Source organism: Mirounga leonina, unplaced genomic scaffold (assembly GCF_011800145.1).
Source record: "Mirounga leonina isolate KUSES-001 unplaced genomic scaffold, KU_Mleo_1.0 Mir_115, whole genome shotgun sequence".
Taxonomy (NCBI): Eukaryota; Metazoa; Chordata; class Mammalia; order Carnivora; family Phocidae; genus Mirounga; species Mirounga leonina.
Window position 1 is genome coordinate 61,898,456 of NW_023270268.1, and position 27,526 is coordinate 61,925,981.

Consider the following 27,526-nt stretch of genomic DNA (forward strand, 5'->3'; position numbering starts at 1 on the left):
AGAAGAAATTTGAAATTTGGCTTGTATGTGTGAACATTAGCTATCATGAATGCTGTACACAACTGGAGAGCCATGGGATGGTGGAGTGGAAGACACTTGGGATGTAGCAGAGAGGGCAGAGTTGGGGCAAATGATCAGGAGGCTCTTGCAACAATAGTCCAGGTAAGTAATGATAAAGACCTGACAAAGAAATGGCAGTAGGAATGATGAGGAAGGAAAGAATTCCAAACATCTCAGTTGTAGAATCAACTGGATTGGTAACCGATTAGCAAAGCATGTTTGGGATACTTCCAAGGTTTCTAATAGGAGTAACTGAGTGAACAATGACAAAGTTATCAGAGATTTAAAATACAGCCAAAGGGGCAGGTTTTGTTGGGGAAATGGTCTTTTAATTGGACATTCAGGGGAAATATCCAGAAGGCAGAAATAAACATTCGTGCAATATATTTCGAAATTAAGCTGTAAGCATGACTGAGAATCTCTAAAATAATAATAGTTGGAGTAGTAAGAGTAATTCACCAGACTAAGTAGCCTGCCTCCCAACTTCTTAGACTCTTTCTCCCACTTATCTTACTAGTTGCTTGTACTTCCCTAAATTCTGACTCTCGGATTCTAAAGGTGAGTTTCGAGAAACAAGGTAGAAAATGCAATGGAGAATCCAAACTTTAAGATGAGCCCTACTACCCCGTACTTTGTACGGAAAAAAGAAAATTGGTTTAGGGCTCGGCTCCGCCGGTCTACCACCTGTGGAGACTTAGGTAAATCAGTTCATAGCTGTGCCCCTCAGTTGTTTTCCCATCTCTTAAATGGGTTTAAAAGAATTTACATATGGACCAAGTCTCGTTGGTGCGTCAGAACTCGTTGAAAAGATAGGAATTGCCAGAGACGGCCGGAATTCGCAGACCTTAGTAAATCTCTCCGTGAAAGGTCCCACCCCAAACGTACCGACCCTGGGAGGGGTGGGGCCCGGGAATCTGTATCTGAGCAACTTCCCAGGTGATTCAGAGGCCCAGTCGGGTCTGAGAACCAAGGACTCTCCAGCCCGCCTGTTCTCTGAACCACTTCTCAATTCCCTTCTTGGTCCCAGAGGTTTCCAGTTCCTGCAACAAAAGGAGTGAAGAGGAGAAAGAAGAAGCCAACCAGGCCCGCCCGGCGCGCCCAGCCTCTCGCCGGCCTTCCCCCGCCCCGGGGGGTCGGCGGCGGGCGCCCGCCGCCAGATTACATAACGGGCCCACGCGCGCTCTCGCGAGGTTTCCACCGCCCCCCTCCTCGCTCCACGTCAGAGGGAACCGGGCGGAGCGGCCAACATGGCGGAACGCAGGCGACACAAGAAGCGGATCCAGGTAGTAAGGGCGAGCCCTGGGGTAGGGGACTTCAGAGCGCTCGGCAGTAGAAGAAGCGAGGGAAGCCCCTGGAAGGGCGAGCGAAACCGAGGGCGACACGAGCTGGGGTTCCGCTGCGAGGTCTCCGGGTGCGGGCTGCGTCGTTGTGAGGGGCCTGGGGGGGGGGCGGTGTTGGCGACGGAGGAGAGCGAGGCGGACGTGGTGGGGCAGCGGCGGAAAGCAAAAGGCGCCCCTTGGAATCGGCCGCCGAGGCGCGGCTGCCAGCGTAGGGTTGCTGTGACTGTTCCGGCCCAGGCCTGCGCCGAGAGGTCGGCCTCCTCCCGAGCTCAGACACCGACCTCCCCGGGCTCCTCCCCTCCCTTTTCTGCCTCATTCTCTCGCCTTAGTTATCCCGAAATTAAGGCCACGGTAATTAGGGTAGAAGGAGATGGAGGACTGGTTGACCTAAAGCAGCCGGTTCTTTGTGCGCAAATAAATAGGAGGAACGTAGGAGAGGGAGTAATCCGGGTTCGGTCAGCTGCCCCGGGGGCCCGGCCGACGGTCTGCCTATCCAGATGTTCAGTTGCGTATTCCCTCCTTTCTCTTCAATGGTACTAACTTAATAGCCCAATCGAAGCTTTCCGGCTCTTTCAGGCGATACAGTGTAAATAAACACAACCTCATTGGTACTGCAGCGACCTGGTCATGCAGAAACCTTTCACCTGCTAGTGTGTTAGCCTCATAACCTACAGAACATCCGTCCCTTGTTCCACATATATGTTACCTGTGCATTTCTTCCCTGCAGTTTTCCCCCTGTTGTTCTAGCTTTTTGCCAAGAGGATTAAATAGAGGAACATCTTAGACTCAGGATGTTTTTATTAGTCAGTTGTCTTATTTTATCTGCCTAGAAACCTTCATATGTCATCATAAATTGATAAAATGTTGTAATTTGTTAATATACTAATCACAAATTGTTACACTTACTTTCTGTTTCTTAGTATTTCATTGCTTAGAATGACTTTTTCTGTTTAGGGTTTTATTCCTCCATTAAAAAAAAAAAACAACTTTGTCACTTAATTGGCCTATACAGGTGATTTGAGCCATGCACGTTAAAATTCTCCGGAAAACTATGAAGTACTACGAAAAAAAGATGCCAGTGATCAGTAAATTTGGAATTTTGGAATTGAGCAGAAGTAAGAATGTAGTTCCCAACAAAGTACAGAAGACAATCAAAAGGGACAAATTCCCCCAAGTTCCAACAGGTCATCAAACCAGGGTTTAAGGTTATTATGGAAGAAGTTTCTAATTATACTATTCCTAGTTTCAGAATTTAGGATTATTGGTTGGGTGTGGATATATAATACTTTCATTAGAATTTGTATTGAAGTTGTTGGTTAGATTTGTAATTACTTAAATTTATGCATATAGTACATGTTATACCCTTTAATAGACATTATTTGTATATTTCAACTTTCGTTTAACATTATTGTAAAGGTGATCCTTACTTTTGAATAGCTGCTCTTTTTTCGGGGTTTTGATCTTATATTAAACAGTAAGGTAGATGAAGAAGCTGTGTGGTAGTGGCAGGGAGACTTGGGCCAGACTGCCTGTTTGTACCCTAGTTTGACTAATTATTAGTTGTGTAACTTTGGGCAAGTTACTTCAATTTACAAATATTCAAAAAGGATATGTACCTCAAAAAAGGGTTGTAGAGTTATTGTGAAAAATAGGTGAGTCAGTGATTTGTTATTAAAGGTTGTAGAAGTTAGTAAAAGAGTGTTTGGCATATAACTCCTTCCTTTCCCTTCTCCAAAAGGAGGAAGGATTTAGGATAGTTTGTTTTGGTTTTTGTTAACCACTGTTTTACGCTGAAGAACGATTAACAGCTATCCAGTAAATAAACCATTAGGTTGTGAGTTCCATAAAGTATAGCTATTTACCTAATATTGTTTATTTGAGGATCAGATAAATACGTGAGGATCTTATTGTTAAAAATCAGCTTGACATATTGCTAAATGAAAATATATAACATTTGTTTTTTTCCATCCTGGAAGTTTATACATAGCTGCGCTAGAATGTTGTGGAGATCTTGGGAGTGCTATTTGGAGTACTACTATGCAGTGTTTAACAAATTAATAAAAATGTAAAATATAACATCCTTGGGTTTCTCTCCACCCACCCCGTCCCAAATCAGAAACTATAATATTGGCATCGCTTTAGACAAAAAGATCAAATGTAATGACAAAGTTCAGAGTTTAAGTTACAGAAGAGATTCTATTGTAAGACTTTGGGCAAAAAAGTCTGTAATATCAACTGAATTTCCTGTTGTTTGTTACTTGATGTTTCATGTTTAGAAAAGATTTTTATGTTTAATAGGTTCAAGTGACCTTGAATTGTAATTTGTACATTGGGAGAAATGATTGATACAATTTCAGGGTTTGGAAAAGTAGCTAATTTATTTGCTTTTTCTAGTGTTACATAATTTCAGATTCTGATATCCCATCAAAGTTGGAAGGAAGGGGACTATTTTGTCACATTTTCTTCTTGGATTCACTTTACTGATCACTGAAAACTGGAAGTGTGCTACATGTTTATTAACGTTATAATAGGAAATTTTAATGATTGAGATTCTCAAAATGAGAATGAGAATGATGTCAATCAAATTAATGGACCATTTGAAAATAATAAATAATTTTAAGATTTAAGAAATGAATTATGTAAGTTTTTAAGAATATACAGTATGTGCTTGTTGGCTAACAAAGTGCTTACTGGTTTGGAATGCTGGTATCATGAAATTTTAGAGTTGAGAAGGATTTTCAGATAATAGAATTTGTTTGGAATCCTTTTGCACAAATGCAGAATGATTGGCCCAAAGCCCTGTCACCTCAGTACCCCACTACCATCATCCCATACCTCATGGTCCTTTAAGCTGTTTTTAGGACCAACATCTAAAAGTTTGCCAGGTATAAAACTTATTGATCTAATATGTCACCATCATTTTATAGATAAACTAAGGTTCAGTGAGGTTATGTGATTTGATCCAGGGTCACTCGTCAAGGTAGTAAAACCAGACTTAGACCAAGTCTTCTAATTCCCAATTGAGTGTTCTTTCCACCTCCCCAGTGATAAAATAAAAATAAATTGTTCCGAAATGCTTTAATCCTAAAATTTTTATATTAAATTATATAACATAAAGTTTTAACATAACTTGTCCCTGCTAAAGAGAGAAACATCCCATTTAGTATTCTGCTTACGTGTATTCAGTTGAGTTTTGGGACATTTAAATGGCTTACTAATTCTTAGAACTTTTATAATCTTCATCTCAGTTAATTTTATTGCACCCATCTGTCTGCCTGGCAGTAAAACCCTGACATATCCTGGGCCTTGATGCTTAATTTCAGAAAAGGGAAGGAAAGAGAAAGTTTGTGACCATACAATCTGACTCTCTCAGACCTTCTGAAGAAAATAGAAGGAACCCAAGAAGCCAGTCCTAAGTCTGAAAACTCCCCCAGGGGCTTAATGAAGGGCTTGCAATAGGAGTGAAACAGTGGGGTATTTACAGAAGGGCACTGTCATAGTCAAGATACAGAGACTCTTGAAAAGCTTTATTAGTAATATGCTGTGTGACTTTAAGCAAATGATTTATCTAAGGTCCCCTCCAACTTTCAGATTTTACTGTTAATCTATTTGCATTTCACAAATATTTTATACTGCTTGTATGAAGATACAAATTTATGATTTGTGAACTAATCTTTTTCTTTTTTGCTTCCTTCACTCGACAAAGCAACCAAGCTTATTTCTATTGAATATAGCAATTTAAAAAATTCTGTAAGATTGAAGACTGGCTTATTGACTCTTTAATATTTTTTCCCAAAAAGGTTATCATAGGTACTGGCTAAAATAATATATAGTTAAAAATGGTAACACCCCTATTTCATTATTGTATTTGCATCTTGATCTACAGTAAAAATAGTACTTGTTAAGGAACTTAAAAAGAATGTTCTAACCAAACTTTCAACTTATATGATTTTGGATTGTGAGTTGTGACAGCCAGCATTTTGGTATTTGGGTGCAAAGATGGCAGTCCAGCCTCAAAACCTATTGGCTCTTTCTTTGCTTTCTCTTTCTAAGACATTTGAGCTCACTGATTGAGCTATGAAGTTCTTTTCATTTGAGGGTTGATGAGCTGGCTTCTCTTTATTAGTGGTTGATGCTATTCCCAAAGGCCTTCACTTCTTGTTAGAAGGTTTCTAGAAAAGTTATGAAAATATTCTGAAGATTTGTTCACATCAAAAGGGAACAAAGAAGGGAAGTACTATAGTCTAATGTATAAACAGGAAGAGGATAAGACTGTTTTATACTCTTTAGGCTGCAGCAGGGGAGCAGTGAGAGTGAAGACTCCATGGCAAGATCTTCTACCTAACCAGCTTCCCACGGTCATGTTCTCTTGGTAGTCTTTTTTTTTTTTTTTAAGATTTTATTTATTTCTTTGACAGAGAGAGACACAGCGAGAGAGGGAACACAAGCAGGGGGAGTGGGAGAGGGAGAAGCAGGCTTCCCGCTGTGCAAGGAGCCGGATGCGGGGCTTGATCCCAGGACCCTGGGATCATGACCTGAGCCGAAGGCAGACACTTAACCGACTAAGCCACCCAGGCGCCCCTCTTGGTAGTCTTTTATAGCAATCCTTCTTTCTGTCTTCAGAGCCCCAGCAGATGGCACAAATTCTATACTTTTCACCTAAAGGCATTCTACAATATGTATAACTTATATGTGATATAATGAACATTTCATAATTCACAAAAGAAAATAGAAACTTATTAAGGATCAAGGAAGGTTATCAGTTCTGTTATACCAATATCTTGATAGACTTCATTACTTTTCTTGTCATTTTCAAAGGAAGTTTGATACTTTAAAAAAGTATCAATGTATAAGTAACTGTGTCTACTTGGGAAAGATTATCTAAGTCCATGTTTTCTGGGTCTCTTCTGTTCATTGTTATTTAGTAGTACCTTTACCAAGGAGGGGAAAGGAATAAAAATAGATTACTTGAGTCTGTCTTGAGGTTGTTTGAAGACTTTGGTGAACTTGAAGTTAATTGTTAAAATGAGGTTTAAAAGTGTTGTGGATTCATGTAGAATCAGATTCCCTACTGTATAATAATAGAATGAACTTTTGCATTTACTGTATAATAATAGAATGAACTTTTGCATTTCTTATGTATCCTTATATCAGATTTTACATGTGATGCCTCTGTCAAAAAATCATTAGATTAGTACATTTATACCTCTCTTTAGTAAATAGTTTGAGTGCTAGTATGAGTATAAACTTGTCACATATAAAGTTGATGTGCTTGTAAAATATATGTTTCTGGAAAATAGCAATTGCTATTTTGGATAGTTGTAATATAGTTATCACACCTTACAAATTTTGGTATTAACTGAAACACCCAGAGGTATTCTAAGGTATACACACAGTAAGTATGTATTTGAACAATTTATGTTTATTTAGACTTATGTCACGTGGTCATTTTCAATCAAGCATATCCCAGTAACAACTTATTAATTACATAAAACTTGACAACAGATCTATCAAATGAGAAAAAAATTGAGCATATGTGGGTGTGATTATAAAATAGAATTGTTTCCATAAGCTAATTTATAGTATCACATTATTTTCAACTATTTATAGTATTACTTTTTTGGCTGTACCATGAATATATGGGATATTATTTACTAATAGATGAGCCTCCTAGAAATGCATTGTATTATACAAGCACAATTAAATACTACCATTTAACATGATATTAATACATATCAATATACTTTAGTGTGATTTCAAAAATTGAAATACAGACTTTTCACCCTTTAGTTTGTCAGAAAGTATATTTTGTGGCTAAGCTCCAAATCATTATGAACCTTGTAGCTGTTAGTGAACTTGGAGTGTAACATTTTGTTAATTAATTTTGTTAATAGTGTTAATTTTGCATTTGTAAATTTTTAAGATTTTATTTTTCTGTGATACATATTTTTTATATAAAACTAAAGGCTTTTTATTCACACAGATATTTGGTTTTTACTGTAGTCTTCATTTGGATTGAATGGTTTGAGCTTTTAATTTTTATTGCCACATATAACCCCGAAATGGGTTACTAGCAGAGTATAAGAATCATGCACTATTAATTGGGCAATTGGAAGTAGAGGAGTTGGAAAATGCAGAGGAAGAAATAGGAGAAGTAGCTACCAGGTGATTTAACAACCAAAGCACAGGCTTTCACTTCAACAAATTATTCCTTTTCAGGATAAAATTGAAGCTGGAAGCTTGGTTTTTTGTTTCCTCATTTTCATCAAACATAACTGAATTCAGACTTATCTAAAATTTGTAGGAAAACTGACGTAAAGACAGATGATTTGAGTAGATCATTTTTTTCTATTTTGTGTTATTAGAATGTCTTGTCTAAAACATAACTGTCTTTAGTAGCATTAATTGTTTTCAGCATCCTAGATTCTTGGCAGATAATTCTTTACTAATATTTGGCACTTCGTTTAGTTAAGAAACAGACCTTCCTGAAATCATTCACATTTAGATAATACATTGCTGGAAGTAGTGCTTGAGTATGTATCATTCTTAAACATGAAATTAAAGACAGTACTTTTGTTACAGTAGCTTATAGCAATAAGACAACTTATACAAGTTGAAGATGTATACAAATGTAGACTGCCTTCATTTTCTTCAGTATTTGGGTGGTGAGAATAAGTACACAGGAGGAATTGTCAACTTAAAGGAGTAGTTCAGAATGTAAGGAAATAAAAAGAAGATAGGAAATGATAAACAATGAAGAAAATAATAGAAAATTTGGAGAAAGGAATGGAAGAAAGCAAACAGGGAAGGATTAAAGCAGCCTTTCCAAACTCTTTGTGTACTTCCATTAATGAGTTAAATTAGATTATAATTTATCTGTTTATTGCATTTTTATTTTTGCCTCACCCCTACTAGGGAAGAAAAGAAGAAAGACAAGGTGAGAAAAGAGTCTCAAATAGTCTTATGGCTCCCACACTGAGACAGCTCTCTTTGGTTAATCTGAGAATTCCTCCTACAGTCTTTTGTCCATTGTTCAGGGTTCATAGCTTTGACTATTACTTAATATTTATTTATGGCACCTGTTTCTACTTACTTTTGACATTTGGGCACTCACTATTGGCAACTTCTTAATCTTTTAAATTATTGCTTTGTGGCTTATAAAGAGATCAGGCAAGAGTGAAGGTGAACTAGTACAAAGTAGTTACCATACTGGAAAAACAACTCAAAATAAATAAACGCCTTGTAGCTGAGGCAAAGAGGCAGGTTTTGACCCTATCAACATGTATTTTAAAACACATGTAATTTTAAAAATCTCTATTCTGTCTTTTGTATACATTACAAGGTCTGCTCCATAGAAAGCTTGAAAGAAAGGCTTATACTTCACTTTAAAAGATTTGCCAAACACATCTGTAAATTCAGTGCGTGAATTTGTGAAGTAAATGATTATATTAAATATTCTTATTTTGCAGGAAGTTGGTGAACCATCTAAAGAAGAGAAGGCTGTAGCCAAGTATCTTCGATTCAACTGTCCAACAAAGTCCACCAATATGATGGGGCACCGAGTTGATTATTTTATTGGTAGGATTATATCAGTAAAATGATACTAGTGTACATATTTTATGAAGATAATTAAATTTCAGTTTTGTAGATGTTTTAAAAGTGCTTTCCAAGTATGCTTGATGAAGCTGGGTGATGGGCATATGACAATTGATTATTCTGTTCTTTCCTTTTATGATTGGAAATGTCAATAGCAAAAGATAAAAGGGGCACCTGGGTGGCTCAGTCAATTAACTGTCCAACTCCTGATGGAACTCAGTTCATGATCTCAGGGTTGTGAGATCAAGCCCTGCATAGGCTCCTCACTGGGCATGGAGCCTGCTTAAGATTCTGTCCCTCTCCCTCTGACCCTCCCCTGCTCTCTCCCTCTTAAAAAAAAAAAGGTAAAAGAAAGTGCTTTGTAATACCATTTGTTGCAAATTTTAAAAATAAGATTTATTTTCAGTATTAATACTACCTTTTGTTCAGATAGTATATGTACTTGAAAATAATCTTTCTTTAAAACTCTGGAGTAGGGGCGCCTGGGTGGCTCAGTCGTTGGGCGTCTGCCTTCGGCTCGGGTCGTGGTCCTGGGGTCCTGGGATCGAGTCCCGCATCGGGCTCCCTGCTCAGCGGGAAGCCTGCCTCTCCCTCTCCCACTCCCCCTGCTTGTGTTCCTGCTCTAGCGATCTCTCTCTCTGTCAAATAAATAAATAAAATCTTTAAAAAAATAAAAAAATAAAAAAAAAAAAACCTCTGGAGTAGAATTCAGTGTGAAACAAGTCTTTTGGAACTAATGTGGGAGCTTTGGTTCTTCACATCATCCAAAGAACATTACTATAAGCTAATGTCATCTACAGTATAGCCCTATAACTCAACCACTAACCACTAAATGGTTGAGTTTGCCTGTCTCATTGATTAAAATTGAATTGCCATTACAAAGAAGAAATTTTGTTATCTTCCCTTTCTTTAGTGTTACGATTAATGATTTTGATGTTCATTAAAAATAAAAATAAATGCCATCCTCTTCCGATCTAATATATTTAGCTTCTTCTGGTGGTAGCAGTAGATTTTTCACAGAGCTTATTTCTCAGTGGGTAACAGTAAAGCTTGATAACAGAATTTCCATTACCATGGGAGAGGAAGTTTTTTGGTTTGTTTAGCCTACATTTAATTGTGATTATTTGATTAAGAGTGATACTTATATTTATTTTAAATGTTTTTGTTTAGAACATTTTCCCATAACATTTTACTTAATATTTTTGAATGTCAGTTATTTCCCAGCATTACTTTAAAAAGACCCTTATTGCTATGTTTCATAAATTGAGGTTTTTTGTTTTTTTTTTTAAAGATTTTATTTATTTATTTGAGAGAGAGAGCACATGAGAGGGGGAGGGTCGGGAGGGTCAGAGGGAGAAGCAGACTCCCTGCCAAGCAGGGAGCCCGTGCGGGACTCAATCCAGGGACTCCAGGATCATGACCTGAGCCGAAGGCAGTCGCCCAACCAACTGAGCCACCCAGGCGCCCATAAATTGAGGTTTTAAGGAACTGTTTATTTATCGTGATCATGTCCAACTCATTTTCCTCTGGATTTGGTTTTATTTTCTGATGCCAGAATGTTGATATTTGTCTTATAAATTATTATTTAGACAGACATAAATTCCCATGTATACTAAATTTAAAATGACAAATTTCTTCTTCAGCTTCAAAAGCAGTGGATTGTCTTTTGGATTCAAAGTGGGCAAAGGCCAAGAAAGGAGAGGAAGCTTTATTTACAACGAGGGAGTCTGTGGTTGACTACTGCAACAGGTAGTGTTTATTTCTTAGTGACAGATAACATAAATAGTAATATCAAAATACTCGCCATAGTCCAGAAGCTCCTTACCCATTTTTATTATTAAATCTAGTGATATTACAGCATAGCTCAAATAGAACTTTTACATGCAACCTGGATTTTTTCAATACCTCTGGAAATGGCATTTATTTGGTGTTAGATATGATATTTTCATAATTTTAATTTGTGTTCTCTTATGTTTGTACATTTGCCAGGCTGACTGAACTGAAAGATCAGCAATAAAAATCATATACCAGTGCCAAAAGTAACCAAAAAATTCTTTTCTAGGGCAAATGGCTAAGGAGTCTTTTCCAGAACTTTGGCAGGAATTCTTAATAGACCTATTATCCCTCGGTTGGTTGGTTGGTTATTTTTGTGCCTACACGGGGTTATTAGTCAGGTACCCTTCCTTATTTTGTTCAGTGATTGCTCATGTTTTCCTGGTAAAATCAAGGCAACTACAACATCTGCCTTTTCTTGATTCCGTGGTGAAGTATCGATAGTTCAGTAACAGGTCCATGTTTTTCATAATTGGTACTTTGGGAAACATCAAAACTGAAGTTTATAATCAGTAGGAATTTAACATTTCAAATTATTTTATAGCCTTGGTAGTGAGATACACAAAGTATTTACTAATGTATTGTTTAATGGCATTTAAAGTATCAGTCAGATGAGACCCATTTAAAAACCACTGTTTCACAACCTGGTTTTAAAACTGTGAAGTTAAAGAATTATCAAATATTTCTTAAAATTCTTAATTGCCAAAAACTAAAGTCACTATTGGACCTTTCAAAAACAATGGAAGTTTCACTGGTGGGGCAGGAATGAGCTAACAGTGGTATAGCTGGCATTTTTCTCTACAGCCATTTATGTAGAACTCCAAAGTGCAAATTTCCCTGCCTGCCTCAAAGTAGATTTATTTTGTATATATGGTGTGAAAATTAAGAGATGCTATACATGCAAAAACAGAGAAGTTAGGTAATTTACCCAAGGTCACACAGCTAGTAAGTGGTAGAGCCAGAATTCTAAATCCAGCACTCAAACTCCATAGTCCATGCTCTTAACCACTGTGGTATACTATCTCCTCCAACAAAATGAGGATGCATTTAATGAAACAAAAACTAAGATGAAGGATTCGTCTGTGAATACTATTTGAATATTAAATCTGTGAACCCAGACAGAGCAGCCAGTATTAACCCACATCTCTTGTCATTTTAGGAACCTTCATACCGTGTTCTATGAAAAGCCCTAAAGACCTAGAGATACACTCACTTTTCATTGTATATGTTATTCCCATTCATGTCAGGTTGTTTGTGTCCTTTCTGCACTAAAATAGAGAAGCATAACCACCTAAGTTCTTCAGAGCCACTTCTGATAACAAGCATGGCCAGCCCTCATGGGTTCCAGCCTGACTACAAACAAACCCAGGAAGGGACATTTGTCTAGTCTCATTTTATAAAACTGATAAGTGGACTTGAGGGAGTCTGAAGAAAAAAGAAAACAGGAAAGTGTAGGATGGTACAAAGCAGCCTTTTCTAATATGCTCTGTGCCTCTTAATGGCCTAATTTGAGTATGAACCTTTGATCTAGCACCATTCTAACTCCATGTGACTTTGCATCTCCAACCCACTAGTCCAGTAATGTCCTTCTCACTCTCATTCATATACCACTTAATAAAACCTCACCATTGCCATATAGGTGAAAGTCTTAAACACATGTCTGACTTCAATAAATGTTTATAAAACCTGAAAAAAAAAAGTACGAGGTGAGAAAAAATAAAAGCAATTTAATAATTTTGTACAAGATGCTTTTAACAATCCATTTAAATTTATCAAATATCTATTGTATTCCAAGCCCCAAGAATACAGAGATGACTGTGACTTGGTCCCCATCCCCAAAGTACATATTCTAGCCTATTAGAGAAGAGTTATGACTAATTACAGTGCATTGCGTTCTGTAAGGAGGACAGGGATGAGAAAACTTCAAGAATGGCTTCACAGGGAAAATATTTATTCAAATTTTGAAACATAAATAGGTGATTACTTGGGAAACAATGGGAGAAAAGACAGTCAATCCTGGCAAAGGGGACAGAACACACTGGGAGAAGGAAGTAGTTCTGTGAAAATGTAAGAGAGCTTTGTTGAGTGATTTGTACTATATGATGTGTTAAATAAGTGGAGACACTGATTTTATTATAATAGTAAATATCATCTCACTTTTCCAGCCATAGAGTGAGTTGAATTAGGCATTCTCTAAAGACCTACCAAGGAATAAGTCAATAATTTTACTTATTACTGAATAGATTGATGCTGTAATGTAATAATATGAAACCAAAGTGTGTGTGTGTTTGTGTGTGTGTGTATTCCATAACTATTAAACAAAATTAAGATTTTGCTATAGCAATAATAATGCTAATTTTGAGTACATATATTCCAGGCACCATGCTATAAACAATCTGTGTGCTTCTCATTTAGTCCTAGAAACCCCTGCGAGGTAGATACCCCATTTTAGAAATTTTACTAAAATTAAGTAATTTACCCAAACCCACACAGTTAGTTAAGTGGTAGACATGGTATTTGAACTCATGTACCTGAATGTGAACTTTTCAACACCAGTTTGACTGGTTAATAGTCTGCAGTTGACCCTTGAACATGTCAACCCCCACACAGTCAAAAATCCATATTTTCAACTCTTCCACAACTTAACTACTAATAGCCTACTGTTGACCGGAAGCCTTACTGATAACACAAACAGTTGACTAACACATATTTTGTATGTTACATGTCTTATATGCTGTATTCTTACAATAAAGTAAGCTAGAGAAAAGAAAATGTTATTAAGGAAAACATGGGGGGCACCTGGGTGGCTCAGTCGCTGAAGCATCTGCCTTTGGCTCAGGTCATGATCCTGGGGTCCTGAGATCGAGTCCCACATCAGGCTCCCTGCTCAGTGGGAAGCCTGCTTCTTCCTCTCCCACTCCCCCTGCTTGTGTTCCTTCTCTTGCTTTGTCTCTCTCAAATAAATTAAATCTTTAAAAAAAAAAAAAAAAAAGGAAATCATGGGAAAGAGAAATGCATTTACAGTGCATACTGTATCTATCAAAAAAACAAACCACATGTAAATAGATGTGCGTGGTTCAAACGTGTTGTTCAAGGGTCAGTTGCACCTGGGTAATAGGCATTAATGGTAGAGTTTTGGGGACATTTCAGACAGTTGCACAATTTTATGCTATACAGATCTTTTGAACAAGTAGAAGTCCAAATGAGAAGACCTAAAAGTTAGTTTTGTAGAGATGTTCATGGGGTGGACCTAATTGGGTAGCAGAATAAAGCCCAACCAGGCAGTTGAAAACACAGATGCCTCAGAGGGCACAGCATAATGACCAGAAATAAGTGGTCACTGGGCTGGAAGGAAGCATAAACTTAACAAGTGGTATGATGTGTTGGAGCAGGTATTAGTGGAGGTAGAAAGGTGGGTAGTCAACAGGCACAAATAGTGGCAATAAGACCTAGCTTATAGGTTGTGTTTTGGTAGTTGTACATTATCAAGGAAGGAATGAAGGAACAAACCAAGAACTCTGAAATTGGAACATAAGATTTGAAAGGATGGCTTTTAGGTAACAAAGGTAAGGGCAACCCAGTTTCTTGAGTAGGATTATGAGGTTAGAAAGGAACTACCACCTAGATTGACTTAATTTTGGGTCTTCTAAGTTTATCAGATAATGAATAAAGCAAAGATCTCCTAAGTAGTTTATAGTCTAGTGAAGGGGGCAGACAGACATAAATTGTATGTTAAGTTAGAAGATAAATGCTATGGATAGGATAAGAGGAAACAAGAGGGAGGGCTGGGGTGGGTTTGTAATTTTAAACAGGATAGGACTAGTTGAGAAGGTAACATTTGAGGGAAGACTTGAAGGAAGTGAGGGAACATCAAGAAAGACAGCTGAAGACATGATTTAGATCAGTCAAATCATGGGCACATTTTTAATCTGCTAACATTTCTTAAACTGTTGAATTTCCCCTTTCTTATGTCTGCTCTTGAATTTGAGACTTAACATTAAATAAAACAGAATCTTGATTTACTCTTATGAATTCAGAGAAAAGTTTCATAAGGATAATTCCAAGCCTATAATCTGTTATATCTAAATTATATAGTTGAAAAATGATGAAAATTAGATTGACAAAAATTTTATATAATCACATTGGCAGTATGGGGTTTTTTTTTTTAGAGGTGGAGTTGACTATTTTTCCATTGATTTACTAGTTGTAATTTCTTTTGTGAGTTACCAATGTAGTCTTTGCTCATTTTATTTGGGTTTGGTGTTTTTTTCTTTTCAGTCTGTATCTGTATAGTTGGTAAGGAACAGAATGTCATACCATTTTTTCCATAGGCTTTTAAAGAAGCAGTTTTTTCACCGGGCACTAAAAGTAATGAAAATGAAGTATGATAAAGACATAAAAAAAGAAAAAGAGAAAGGAAAGGCCGAAAGTGGAAAAGAAGAAGATAAAAAGAGCAGGAAAGAAAATCTAAAGGATGAAAAGACGAAAAAAGAAAAAGAAAAAAAAAAAGATGGCGAAAAGGAAGAACCCAAAAAGGTGATTTCAGCTACATTTAAGTAAAAATAAATTATTATGTGCCTATGATCACTGGCATATGAGCACTTTTGAAATGCTGTGCAACAAGCACTTAAAAGATAACTATATTAGGGTTCTTATAAATACCATGGTTGAGAATTTTTATCTCTGTGTCTCAAAAGTGAAACTTTTTTTGACTTTGTGAATGTCTTACTGTTTTTTGCTTTTTGTAAGTGTTTTTTTCTTCTGTCTAACTTGTGTTTTAATAGGAGGAAACTCCAGGAACTCCCAAAAAGAAGGAAACTAAGAAAAAATTCAAACTTGAGCCACATGATGATCAAGTTTTTCTGGATGGAAATGAGGTGAGAGTATCTAGCTTATAAATAGAAATCCAGTTTTCCATAGGAGTTTTTAGAATTATCTTTGGTAACTTTACTAAGAAAAGAAGTACTTTTGGTAAATCTAACCATGTAGCTACTACTCTTTAAAAAAAAAAATCAGTAATTTCTCTGAATTTAGAATTACAAAAAATGTATAAGAAAATTAGTCAGAATTAGGTTTAGCTGTCTATAAGTGATAGGAAATCTGAAATAACAGTGACTTAAAGTAGATGCTTGTTTCTCTCTAATCAGTGAAGTCTGAAGGTAAATAGTACAGATCTGGCAGCTCTATGGTGGAGCTATTTGAGGCAATTAGTAAAGGTTACCTTATGGTCCAAAATGACTGCCAGCCTCATAGCTGCATCCAAAGGAGGAAAGGAGAATGAGGGACATGCCTCCTCTTTAAGGACACCTTCCAGGAAGCTAGCAGTTGCATTTCTGTGTGGATTCCAGTGGCCAAAACTTAGTCACATGGTCATGGCCTACCTGCAGTAAAGTCTTAGAAATGTGCTTTTTATACTGGTGGTCATTTGCCCAGCTAAAATGCAGTATTTCCTTTACAATCAAAGAAAAATGGGTAGAAGGGTTAATGGAGAACACCTACAGTTTTGTGCCTCTTATAATCAGACACACTAGGGGCCTAAAATTTTCAGCATTACTTGATGCTTTACTCAAGGAAATTGTTTTTATTTCTTTTGTAATGGGAGATTTGTGTGATGGTAGCCTTCCATGAAGATTGCTTAGTCATTTAACCAATACAAAAACATGAGTTATATACTGGCCATTGAGTTCTTGTGGATTTCAAGACCTATTTTTTCTGTTATACTTAATATAAAAGTAGTATATATAAAGTAGTGGTTCCTAGAGCTATGAGTTTGAAATTCTGGGAAGGCTTTTCAGAAAATACGTGCTCTTGGCTCATTCCAGACATACTTGCATGAGAATCTATAGTTCAGAATCTAAGGGGGTGTGTGTGTGTGTGTGTGTGTGTGTTGTATAATATGTTCCAGGGTGATTCTGATGTGAACCCCTGGTTAAGAACCACTGTAATAGAAGACCACAGGTCTTCCCTAATGTGAAAGGTCAAATACCTTCATTTAAACATCAAGCATGAGCTGTACGCAAAGACATTTTTATAGGTGCTCGGAATAGCATGATAAATAAGATAAATTCTTTTCTTGGAAGTGCTTTATACTCTAGCAAAGATACAAGCTTTTACACATTACTGTATCACAGTGTGGTGAGTGTTACGATTTGAGAACATCAATTAAGAATATTAAGTTTAATCAAGACAGGATAAGGAGAGTCTGGAGACCTTGAACACTTGAGCTGAGCTTTGAAGGACGACTGGCAGATTACCAGGTACACTGGGAAGAAGTTACAGATCTATTAGGTGAAGGAAGCAGCCTGAGCAAAAGCAGGGGTGCTTGAATTCTTGAAAAGACTATATTTTATTCTGTAGAAAGCAACATGCTTTCAAACTTTTAAAGCTGGGAAATGTCTTTAAAATCTTGGTTTTTAGAATGCTAACTGGCAGAAGTGAGGTCTGTGGATCTGATTTCCAGGGGAAATGTGCAGTTAAAAAAGAGGAGTGGAATCCCTTGTGTTAGAAGTAGAACCAAGTCAAAAAGACAATAACAAAGAACTCTGGTCAAAATAAAATCAGGAAATGGAAGAGTACTGATATTTATAGAAACTAAGATAAAACTAGGAGTTTTAGATGGGGATTGAGCAGAGTTCTGATTGTTCTAAATGAAGTAAACTTCTCTCGTGTAAAAGTAAATCAAGCTTTAAAGCAGTGGTTCCCAACTTACAGGTTATAGACCCTCCCCAAGGGAGTAGGCAGTGTAATTATGGCAGATAGTCATAGAATCTTTATGTTCAGTAAGCATGAACTTCATTAATGATTCTTTGCATTTCATTGATGGGAGTCAACAAGGTAGAGTTGATTGCTGCTGGATCTGTAATAGGGCCTGGCTGGATCTATCTTAACTGTGCTCTTAGCCCAGACTGCTTCTACTTATACAACTGTACCATTACATTAGGGACAAAAAGTTGTACAGTTGCTAGTCTTTGGGTTGAGAATAAGTAATGGTTGGCACACATGAACAAATTGTTAAGTTCATGTAAGTATGTGGAAATTTACTTAAGTGTATTACAGAAGTTATAATTTTGAAAATAATTTTCTAACTAAATGAATACCTAAAGAAACCCTACTACTGAAGGAAGGGTCTTAGAAATTTGTTTACCTTAGGAAGTAGTTCTTATATGTTAAGAAGTTGAAAGCAACTGTAGTAGAAGATACAGAATTAAGCTTAACTTTCTAATGTAACCTTAAGCACTGAGGTTTCTTGATTTTTGTAGGTATTTGTGTGGATCTATGACCCAGTTCACTTTAAAACGTTTGTCATGGGATTAATTCTTGGTAAGTACAATCTCTAAAATTTAGAAAGGAAAATAAAAATACAAAAGCCATAAAGAAAAATATTCAACATAAAATAGTTATTTTAAAAGAGGTGTACTTTAAATAAAGTCAGAAGATAAATGATAAACTGAGGAAAATAGTTACAAGACATGAAAGCAAAAATTAAGAGATTAACAACAATGTAAAAAATACAGTGATCAATAATCATGAACAAAACGTGATCACACATAATAAATATACATTAAAGCAACCATGATTAAGAGGATTACAAAGTTTGATAGCACTGAGTCTTAGTGAAGGTCCAACACTTAAAAAACCAACGCTCTCCAACAGTTGATTGTATGTCCATTGTTTTAGTTTTTATGGAGAACATTTTGCTGATGTCTTTCAGATTTTAAATGCACAGACACTAAGCAGCTGTGCTGCTTCTGGGAATTTATCCCATGACTGTTCTTAATACAGTTATACAAAGTATCTATTCAAAAATGTTCATTGACACATTATTCTTTTTTTTTTTTTTTAAGATTGTATTTATTTGAGAGAGAGCTCATACACTTGACCAGGGTAGGGGGGTGGGTAGAGGGAGAGCAAGAAACAGACTCCCCAGGTCCCCCATGCGGGGCTCTGTGCAGGGCTCCATGCAGCTCCAGGACCCTGGGATCATGACCCGAGCCAAAGGCAGCCGCCTAACCAACTGAGCCACCCAGGCGCCCCTCACTGACACATATTCTAATTATTCTAATCCAAGTCCCTCAGACTATATAGGGTAATTAGCAATTATCTTTTAAATTTTAAATGTCTATACCTTTTGACCTAACAATTATACTTCAAGAAATTTATCCTATGAATATCCTATGTATACTACCCTAATCACAGTTGCACAGATGTACAGTACTTTGGTATTTGTTGCACTGTTGTCTGTAATAGAATAAAACTGGAAACAATTCAAGTTCCTGCATAGGAGAATGGTGAAATAAATTATAGCACAACTGCACACTAGAATACCATGCAGCTTTTAAGAATTAGGTAGGATATACTGATGGAAAAATATCTAAAATAGATTAAATGAAAAAAAAATTATAAATGTAAGAAGAATATAAGCTCATTTTTGTAGAAAAAATATCCCATGTAGCTAGTTTTAATTATACATAGGCAGTCTCTGGTTGTATAAATTAGAAACATAATAGTAGTAATCTCTGGGGGTAGACCAATAATTGGATGAAGACTTCACTTTATACCTTTGGATTGTTTTTCTTACCATGGGTGTGTGTTATTCCTATAAGTTCAAGGTGGGAGCCTGGGAAGGAGGGTATTTAACAAGTAGAAAAAAATGGTCAAATAATAAGCATGATCAATATGATAGCATAGGATCCCATTCAAAATAATTCCATTAAATACTACCCGAATTGCTAATAACTGTTGATCACTTACTATGTACTAGTCACTTCGCTGAATATTTTACATGCATTGTTTCATTTCATCCTCACGACAACCTTTAAAAAAGAGGAAGAGGCACATATTAAATATAAAGTAACTTAGCCTTGAAGGGGTTAAATAACTTGCCCAGGGTTACTTAGCTTAAAAATGATAGAACTAGAATTTGAATCCTGGTCTCTGTTGCTCTCAAGACCTAAAACCAGACTTCCGATTTCTTCTGATTATTCCATGTGGTCCCATGGTACTTGGAAAAAAACTGGAGATGTTTGTATCCAGTTTCCCTAACTACCAAAAAACTATCAGAATCACCTGCTGAGCTTTTCAGTCTGTAAATGTCAAAGCTGCACCTCAGACTCACCCCGCCCTGAGGGAGGGATCTTCGGAATCATTTTTTAGTTAGTGTTGTTTGGTGATTGTTTCTTTAAGCTGCCCTATTCAGTAGGCAGATATATTCGAAAAATAATACAGACATTGCTTGAAAACAGTAGCAGTCGATCATTTAAGGAGCTAACAATTTCACATTTTTAGGCACTTTTTTCTAATCATATGTAATTTGTACTAGAAAAAATCCTAACCTAAAATCAATAGTGAAAATGTTAAGTTGAACTATGTGAAATGGCTAGTAATTTACCATTTTTTACCTATAAAAATGGCAATTTTTTATGTTTCAGTATGTTTGCATTTCAGTTCTACCCCCTAGGAAAATACTCTGTTATTGCAACCACGCCATTTAAAATTTTAATCTCAGAGTTATCTGTGTAACTTTGTCATTTCTCGTTCTAGTGATTGCAGTGATAGCAGCCACCCTCTTCCCTCTTTGGCCAGCAGAAATGAGAGTAGGTGTTTATTACCTCAGTGTGGGTGCAGGCTGTTTTGTAGCCAGCATTCTTCTTCTTGCTGTTGGTAAGTATTGTTATCAGTAAATTTGACCTTAGTAAGGTAGATACCAAGCAGTTGGGACTGCAGTCTGGAGCTTCAAGTAAAGTTTAATAGCAAAGCTAATGTAGACAAATGAAGTATATGGACCTACTTTTTGGGTCATATCCCAAAACTGACTCAAGTTTGAAATAGAATATGTACCTAATTCAATTTGGTCTATTGTGAAGAAAAAGTATTTAATGTCTCTTAATCTGCATGTAGATCTGTTTTAAAAGTTTAGCCACCACAAAGACTTTAATATTTTTACAGGGGTTGATCATTTATGAGGCGCAATACTTTAGGTAAAGCATTTTTATATATTGACTTAAGACAAATGAAACTTGTATTAAATGTTTAAGTTCTATGTGTGTTTTCAATAAATGATTCTAAACAATTGATTTGCCATTTGGGGAAAAATTTTGCACCCGTATACCAAAATAAATTCTAGATGCATTAAGGGGTTTTAAAATGGTTTTTAAAAATCAAACAAAACATAAGTAATGTTTTTTTACACTTCTGGATGAATAGGGTCTTTATAGCTAAAAACAAACCAATATAAAAATAACTCACTTCAAATGAGGAAATTAAAAAACAAATGATTAATAAATACATGAAAAATTCTCATCACCAGTAATCAAACAATAAAATTAAGATAATGAAGTAGTTTTTTGCCTGTTTAATTAGGAAGTTTTTTTGTTTTTGTTTTTGTTTTAAATGGAAATACTCAATGCCAGGGAGGGTTTGACTAGAAGGAAATACACCTAAATATAAATAGTGGTGATAGTTGTGAATACTTTTAAGGTTGTTCTTTATACTTGTCTGTATTTTTTACAATGAGTATGTTACTTAAACTGTGAAAAAAACCAACAAATATTATTTTACTTAAAATCCTAGTCTTTGAAGGTTTTCCCATATCGGGTGAGCAGGTCTGATTTAACTTTTACTTTGAGAAAGAAATGGGAATTTTTCTCAGCTTATCTAAAGTTGTATATTGATTTTTAAACTTCTATATATAATTCTTTGGTCCCTGTAGAGTTTATATTGGCATATGGTACTAAGTTCTGATTGTTTTCCCCAAATGACAAATCCACTTTCCACCAAGATGTGAGAGAGTACTTCCTGTACAGAAAGAAAAAACAACATCACAGTATTGACCTAATGTCTGTTGTTAGAGGACATACTTTGATTATCCGAGCTGAGCACATGTTATTCTGAGGTTCTGTGATACATAGTATCCTATATTATAAAGCATTACTCATCTATTCCTAAGCAGTTTTCCTCTGCATGTCCATTCACCCTGGACATCAGGGTGTCTGAGTTAGTGCCACCATCCCTGGACCCAGTGGCTCATGTAGTATTTTCATTCAATTTATCATGTTTATGGGCCTCCCTTTTCTCTCTCTGGTCTCTGACTCTGTGAAGCTTTCTTCACCCACCTTTCATATTTTCCCTCCTCTAACTTAGTCACCTTGAGGAAATCCCCTGATGCTTCTGCATATAACACAGCACATTTGTAGGCCAAGAAATTATATTTAAGATTGTGAAGCAGCTAACTAGTGGTAGTATACTACCTGCATCAAGAATGAGAAGCTATAAACTTTGATCTGACATTAGATAGAATCAAATTGGTTATCTTCAGGTTCTCAAATCCCTGAAAATTTAGAAGCTCTTTGAAAAACTTCAGTGAAGATTTAACTCTACTGAATAGAATTACTTATCTTTTATTTAAACTAGTATTCACAATAAGTTATAGTTATTATATCATTTTGCTCTTTAAAAATACCATTTTTTAGTAGTGTTTTTTATCATTTTTCATTTTAAATATACTATGAATTTAAAAATGCATTGTGGATTAATAATCTTGTAAATTAAACTATAAACAAACCCAACATTTTGTTTATGTTAGAAAATGCAATTCCAAATATGCTTTCTTGTTTTAAAATTTTATTTTATTATGTTATGTTAGTCACCATACATTACATCATTAGTTTTTGATGTAGTGTTCCATGATTCATTGTTTGTGTATAATACCCAGTGCTCCATGCAATACATGTCCAAATATACTTTCAAATAGTTTTCATCTGTAGCCCACTTATAAACTGGATATTTTATATTATCCTGTGAAATACTATTTATTGGTCAAAATTATATTTGGTGCACCTTTGAATATGTATAAGGCCTTTGACAGTTTTCTAAATGTGTCCTTTTTAGTGTAAGAGCAGTATGGCAGTAAATACACAGTGGTTTTCCCATGATTGTTCCATGTTTGCCCCTGGTAATCTAATGCCACATAAAACCTGTTGGAATTTTGCTGTGCGCAGTTTATATATGTGGAGAATTTAAGTTTGTGCCATTTCTGTATTTTTTTTTTTTTTGGATTTGAGTCAAGATTTCCAATTATGGACTTGAGTCAAGATTTCCAATTATGGACCATCTGTCTTATAACCTTACAACGTCTATCATGGTATCATAATTTTATTTGGAGTATCATAGTATCATAATTTTATTTGGAGAAAAAAATATGTGGCCTCCTTAAAAAACATTCATTATTTCTTTTTATCAGTGGAATTTATTCTTAAATCATAATTTCAAACATTTGCCTTTTCTCTTTGTACCTCAAAAGATATAATGTGTACAGACTTTTAGAATATTTATGTTCTTTGTGAAAATAGTAATTACTACTTCATAAAAGTCAAGGCAGTTATAACCATTTCCTTTTAGTTATCCCAAGCAGACTAATGGAGGAGGCACAGATAGCTGAGCTTTTTTCAGACCTGACATGAAAATGGTGATATAATTGTAAAGAAAATGAAAAGCAAAACAAACCAAAATCTGTCATAATTGTTTGTCCATAACATTCACATAATTATTATGACCTTAAAAAAAACAAACAAAAAAAAAAACAGGAAAAATCACACAGCTCTGTACAACTGGTAAATTAAGAGAAAACTATATGAAATACTGAGGCTTGTGTTTGTGAAAACTCATTACTATAAACTTTAAAATTCTCAAATTCTTCCATTATCTAACCACAGTTTCGAGTTTGAGTTTTGAGAGTAACCTCAAGCCCTACCGTTTTATTATTTCCTAATATTAGGAGAGGAATGGCCCCTAAATAAGCAGAAATTAGATAACTAGTTAACAAAATTGTAGCCAGGAAAGGTATGTTCAGAAGTATGTAATTTTACTTAGAAGACTTACCGTTCAGGCAGAGTAGGCACATGCCTTGGATCCGTGACATATTTAGGGCCCTGTAGAAATGTATTTTCATTTCTTTTAAAATCAGAAGTAGTAATATGTACACATGTATATAGTAATGAACCTATGCATATTTGTATTTATACCAATATGGTCATAAAGAGTATAATTTTTAATATTTTTTTATGGAGGAATTGCCTCACAAAGGCAAAAGTGCCTAGAGTCCAGGAAAGTCATGATGCAGCCTTGTTTTTTCCCTTTTAAGGGCTTCTTAAAATATCCTTCATCCCTGACTACATTTATTTCCTTTTTCTTATACTGTGGTCTCATGCATACTTAAACGTCCAACTGAGGCTATGCTTATTGATCTACGACATAGCAAAGTGTGCCCTCAGGATCAGAGCAGAATGCTCTGCACCAAGGATACTGTGGTTGCTGCCATAAACTAGCCAGGATTTAATTGTTTATATTCAAGTTACATGTAATGTGCAAATAATAAACTTTATGAATATTTTTTCAGTTTTTTGTTAAATATTCCCCGTTATCTGAGTCAATGCTTGAATTATTCAGTTAGAGACATTTTTTTCCTACAGCTCGTTGCATTCTGTTTCTCATCATTTGGCTCATAACTGGAGGAAGGCACCACTTTTGGTTCTTGCCAAACCTGACTGCTGACGTGGGCTTCATCGACTCCTTCAGGCCTCTGTACACACATGAATATAAAGGACCAAAAGCAGACTTCAAGAAAGATGAGAAATCTGAAACCAAAAAGCAACAGAAGTCCGACAGTGAGGAAAAGTCAGACAGTGAGAAAAAGGAAGATGAGGAGGGTAAAGTAGGACCAGGGAATCATGGAACAGAAGGCTCAGGTGGAGAACGGCATTCAGACACAGACAGTGACAGGAGGGAAGATGACCGATCCCAACACAGTAGTGGAAATGGGAATGATTTTGAAATGATCACAAAAGAGGAACTGGAACAGCAAACAGATGGGGATTGTGAAGAGGAGGAAGAAGACAATGATGGAGAAACAACTAAATCTTCACATGAAAAATCATAACCTGACTAATTTGGGACTAAAAGTGCAAGAGGTTGGATTTTCTATGTTGGCTGATCATCCTAATGTACACATTTGTAGCATTCTTTAAATCCATTTGCTGAAATGTATTTGACATCCAAACAATTATATTCAGTCCTTCATTTCATAGAATATTATTATTGGTACAGTCTGAAGCCATTTATAAGTTGTATCTATTTGATAATTTTACAATAAGTAGGTCTTATTCGTTTTGATAGTTATCAAAGATGCATTTTCCACAATGATATTTAGATTAATGGCATTTTTGATAGTTGTATGGCTTTTTACTATTAGATTAATCAAAATAACTAAAATGGATAAAAAAGAAACACCAACATTTCAGATTATGCATAGTTATATAGCCATTTCACAGTTTCTTTAAAATGAAATGCTTAAACTCCTTGTTCTTGATGGTTAAGCTTTGGTTGAGTATAAAAGTATACCAGGAAATTTCTAAGATTCTGAGTTAGCAGGGTTCAAAAGCATTTTGTGGAAACAAGCAAACTAGTAATACAGCAACACTTTTAGTTTAGCTACAAATTCTCCTTTTCCAACTTAGGAAATCCAAACTGATTTGTACATCTGACTCAGAGAAAGATAGTCATCTCCAACAGAGAAAGCAAAACAGCATTGGTTGGAAGGCGATGGCTCTTCTTCCCATTTCCTTGTCGTAAAGTAAAATGTATTCTGTACATAATTTACAAATAAACATTTTATTTTAATTGTTACTTATTATTTAGACATTTTCTCAACACTTAAATTTGTAAAATTAAGACCATGTAAGGGTATGTTTTTAGAGAAATGGAAGTTTCAATAACCCACAGAACATCTGTGATCTTTCTACAGCAGCTTCAGTTTTGTGCCAACATTCCATGTATTTGAATATGAGTTAAAAAGATCCTTATTAAATAAGAGCAGACTTAAAGTAGCTGTTTGTATGCCTTAATGTTCATTTTGATTTATCTTAAATCTCTACGTTCAGAAAGGAGGTACAATATTATCAGACCAGGAGGCACTGCTATGAAAGATAATTTACTGTTCTAAAATATCAATTTAAAATAAAGAACATAAAAGAAAACGTAAGAGAACCATTGGACTCTAATTGCTTTGAACTAGTTTTGCAGTTTGATTTTATGTCTTGCATACCTTAGTTACAAATCTTTTGGAAAAATCTTGTGTTTACCTATGAGCATAATATCATTCCTTGGACTTCTACTCTTATAAAATGATAATGAATATTAAATTATTTTCCTTCAGTCACAGAGCATTTTGCTTTGTAGTTGAAATAGGTGTTATGGGTAGGTCTTTTTTTTCTTTAGGCTGTTTCCCATCTAGTGTTTGACTAAAGATGTTAAATTTTTCTAATTGTGAAAAAAGACATTTTCTGTATACCGACACCTTTTATGAAACATGGTTTGACTGCTTCTTTATAGTATTCCTTGTAAGTGGACAGAAATATGGCTATTTGATGTTAATGCAACTCTGTCAAGGCTGCAAACAGTCATTTTAAAAGTTTCCTCCTAGCAAATGTTCGTTGATTTAAGTGCCTGGGTGTTTTCCCCCTCACATTTTCAGAGCTCTACTGCTTACTTCCACAGTAAGAGTATGCGTAATTATAGCTTCTGAGCTTCTTAATCACCAGTAGCACTAATACCTATTTGGGGGTATGGTAATGGTACCAAAATTGTTTTTTCAAAAATAAAAAAATGACTTAACTTTTACTACTATGATAATACCCAGGCACTCAATATTTATCCTAAAGCTCTTATAATATATGTAGTATGTCTAGTCTTAAAGACGTCTGGAGCATGGCAAGAAAGTCAGCTTCTCATTGATGTTTGTGGATTCTTACAGAATTTAGTACAAATTTTTATATATATTTGGTGGTCCCTGGGGAAAAATATCAGTCTTACTATGGTTAGAAAGTGAGTTAGAAATTTCAGCTCAGTGTCTTCTACTATACAAGGTTGTATACTTTAAACAACTATAAAAATCAAAAGGCTGCCACTATCCTGACACCTCAGAAGAATAGCTGGTTGTCTTTGTTGGCTAACATTAAATATTCTTAGGCCAGAGCATGGAGGAGCTGTTTACATTAGTCAATGAAATGGTGATTTTTTTTTTTTTTTTTAAGGAACTTCAAGTTTGCTATGCTACTGTAAGTAGAAGCATGAAGCTTTTGGTTAATGTAGGATTTATTGTGGAGTAGATATAAATTGGCCTAACTAAGGATTGAATTAACCAGCTGAGTCCAGGTAATAAGAATAAAGCATATGTAATTGTTCTTAAAGTCAATGTATTAGATTGTTTTCACTTTTCCCTCCCACTAACTTTAATTTTCCAACTATATGGCCTAGACAACTTGAATTGAAATAATTTGGATTTAGTCAAATACTATTCAGAAACTAATAAATTTTAATGTAACACATCAAAATTATGCAGTGGTGATGGGTTTTAATGTTTCTCCGCCCCTTTGGTTTTGCATTATAAGTACCAGTTAGTTGCTGACATAGAAAAACCATCTTTTGTAAATTGAATTTTCTTTTTTGAATCTTTATTAGGAACTGGAAGATAGCAAGTACAGTTGATTATTGTTCTTCGTGGCAGTTAGATTTTATAGTCACCACTAACACAGAATTAATGCTGAACCATTGCTCCTAGGGGAAATACAGGGCTATTGTTCTGCAAGCCTCTGGTCACATTTTTATCAACTAATCAATACATAAGCTTGTTTCAGGTGTCTGTG

General features: G+C 35.6%; 1 protein-coding gene across 1 annotated transcript; it reads left to right on the forward strand.

The window, feature by feature from the left end:
- The first annotated feature begins 1,244 nt into the window (after positions 1–1,244).
- Positions 1,245–27,214, forward strand: SEC62 (SEC62 homolog, preprotein translocation factor). The gene is made up of 8 exons (XM_034998724.1): positions 1,245–1,343; positions 8,870–8,978; positions 10,640–10,745; positions 15,161–15,365; positions 15,614–15,706; positions 18,089–18,149; positions 20,370–20,489; positions 24,296–27,214. Exons 1-8 carry the CDS (start codon positions 1,308–1,310, stop codon positions 24,760–24,762), a joined length of 1,197 nt encoding a protein of 398 aa, XP_034854615.1. The 5' UTR covers positions 1,245–1,307; the 3' UTR covers positions 24,763–27,214.
- The last annotated feature ends 312 nt before the right edge of the window (positions 27,215–27,526 follow it).

Coding starts and splice junctions, on each gene's coding strand:
- SEC62 (XM_034998724.1), top strand. CDS start 1,308: ATGGCGGAACGCAGGCGACACAAGAAGCGGATCCAG. Junction 1,344..8,869: donor GACACAAGAAGCGGATCCAG/GTAGTAAGGGCG, acceptor CTTATTTTGCAG/GAAGTTGGTGAACCATCTAA. Junction 18,150..20,369: donor TGTCATGGGATTAATTCTTG/GTAAGTACAATC, acceptor TTCTCGTTCTAG/TGATTGCAGTGATAGCAGCC.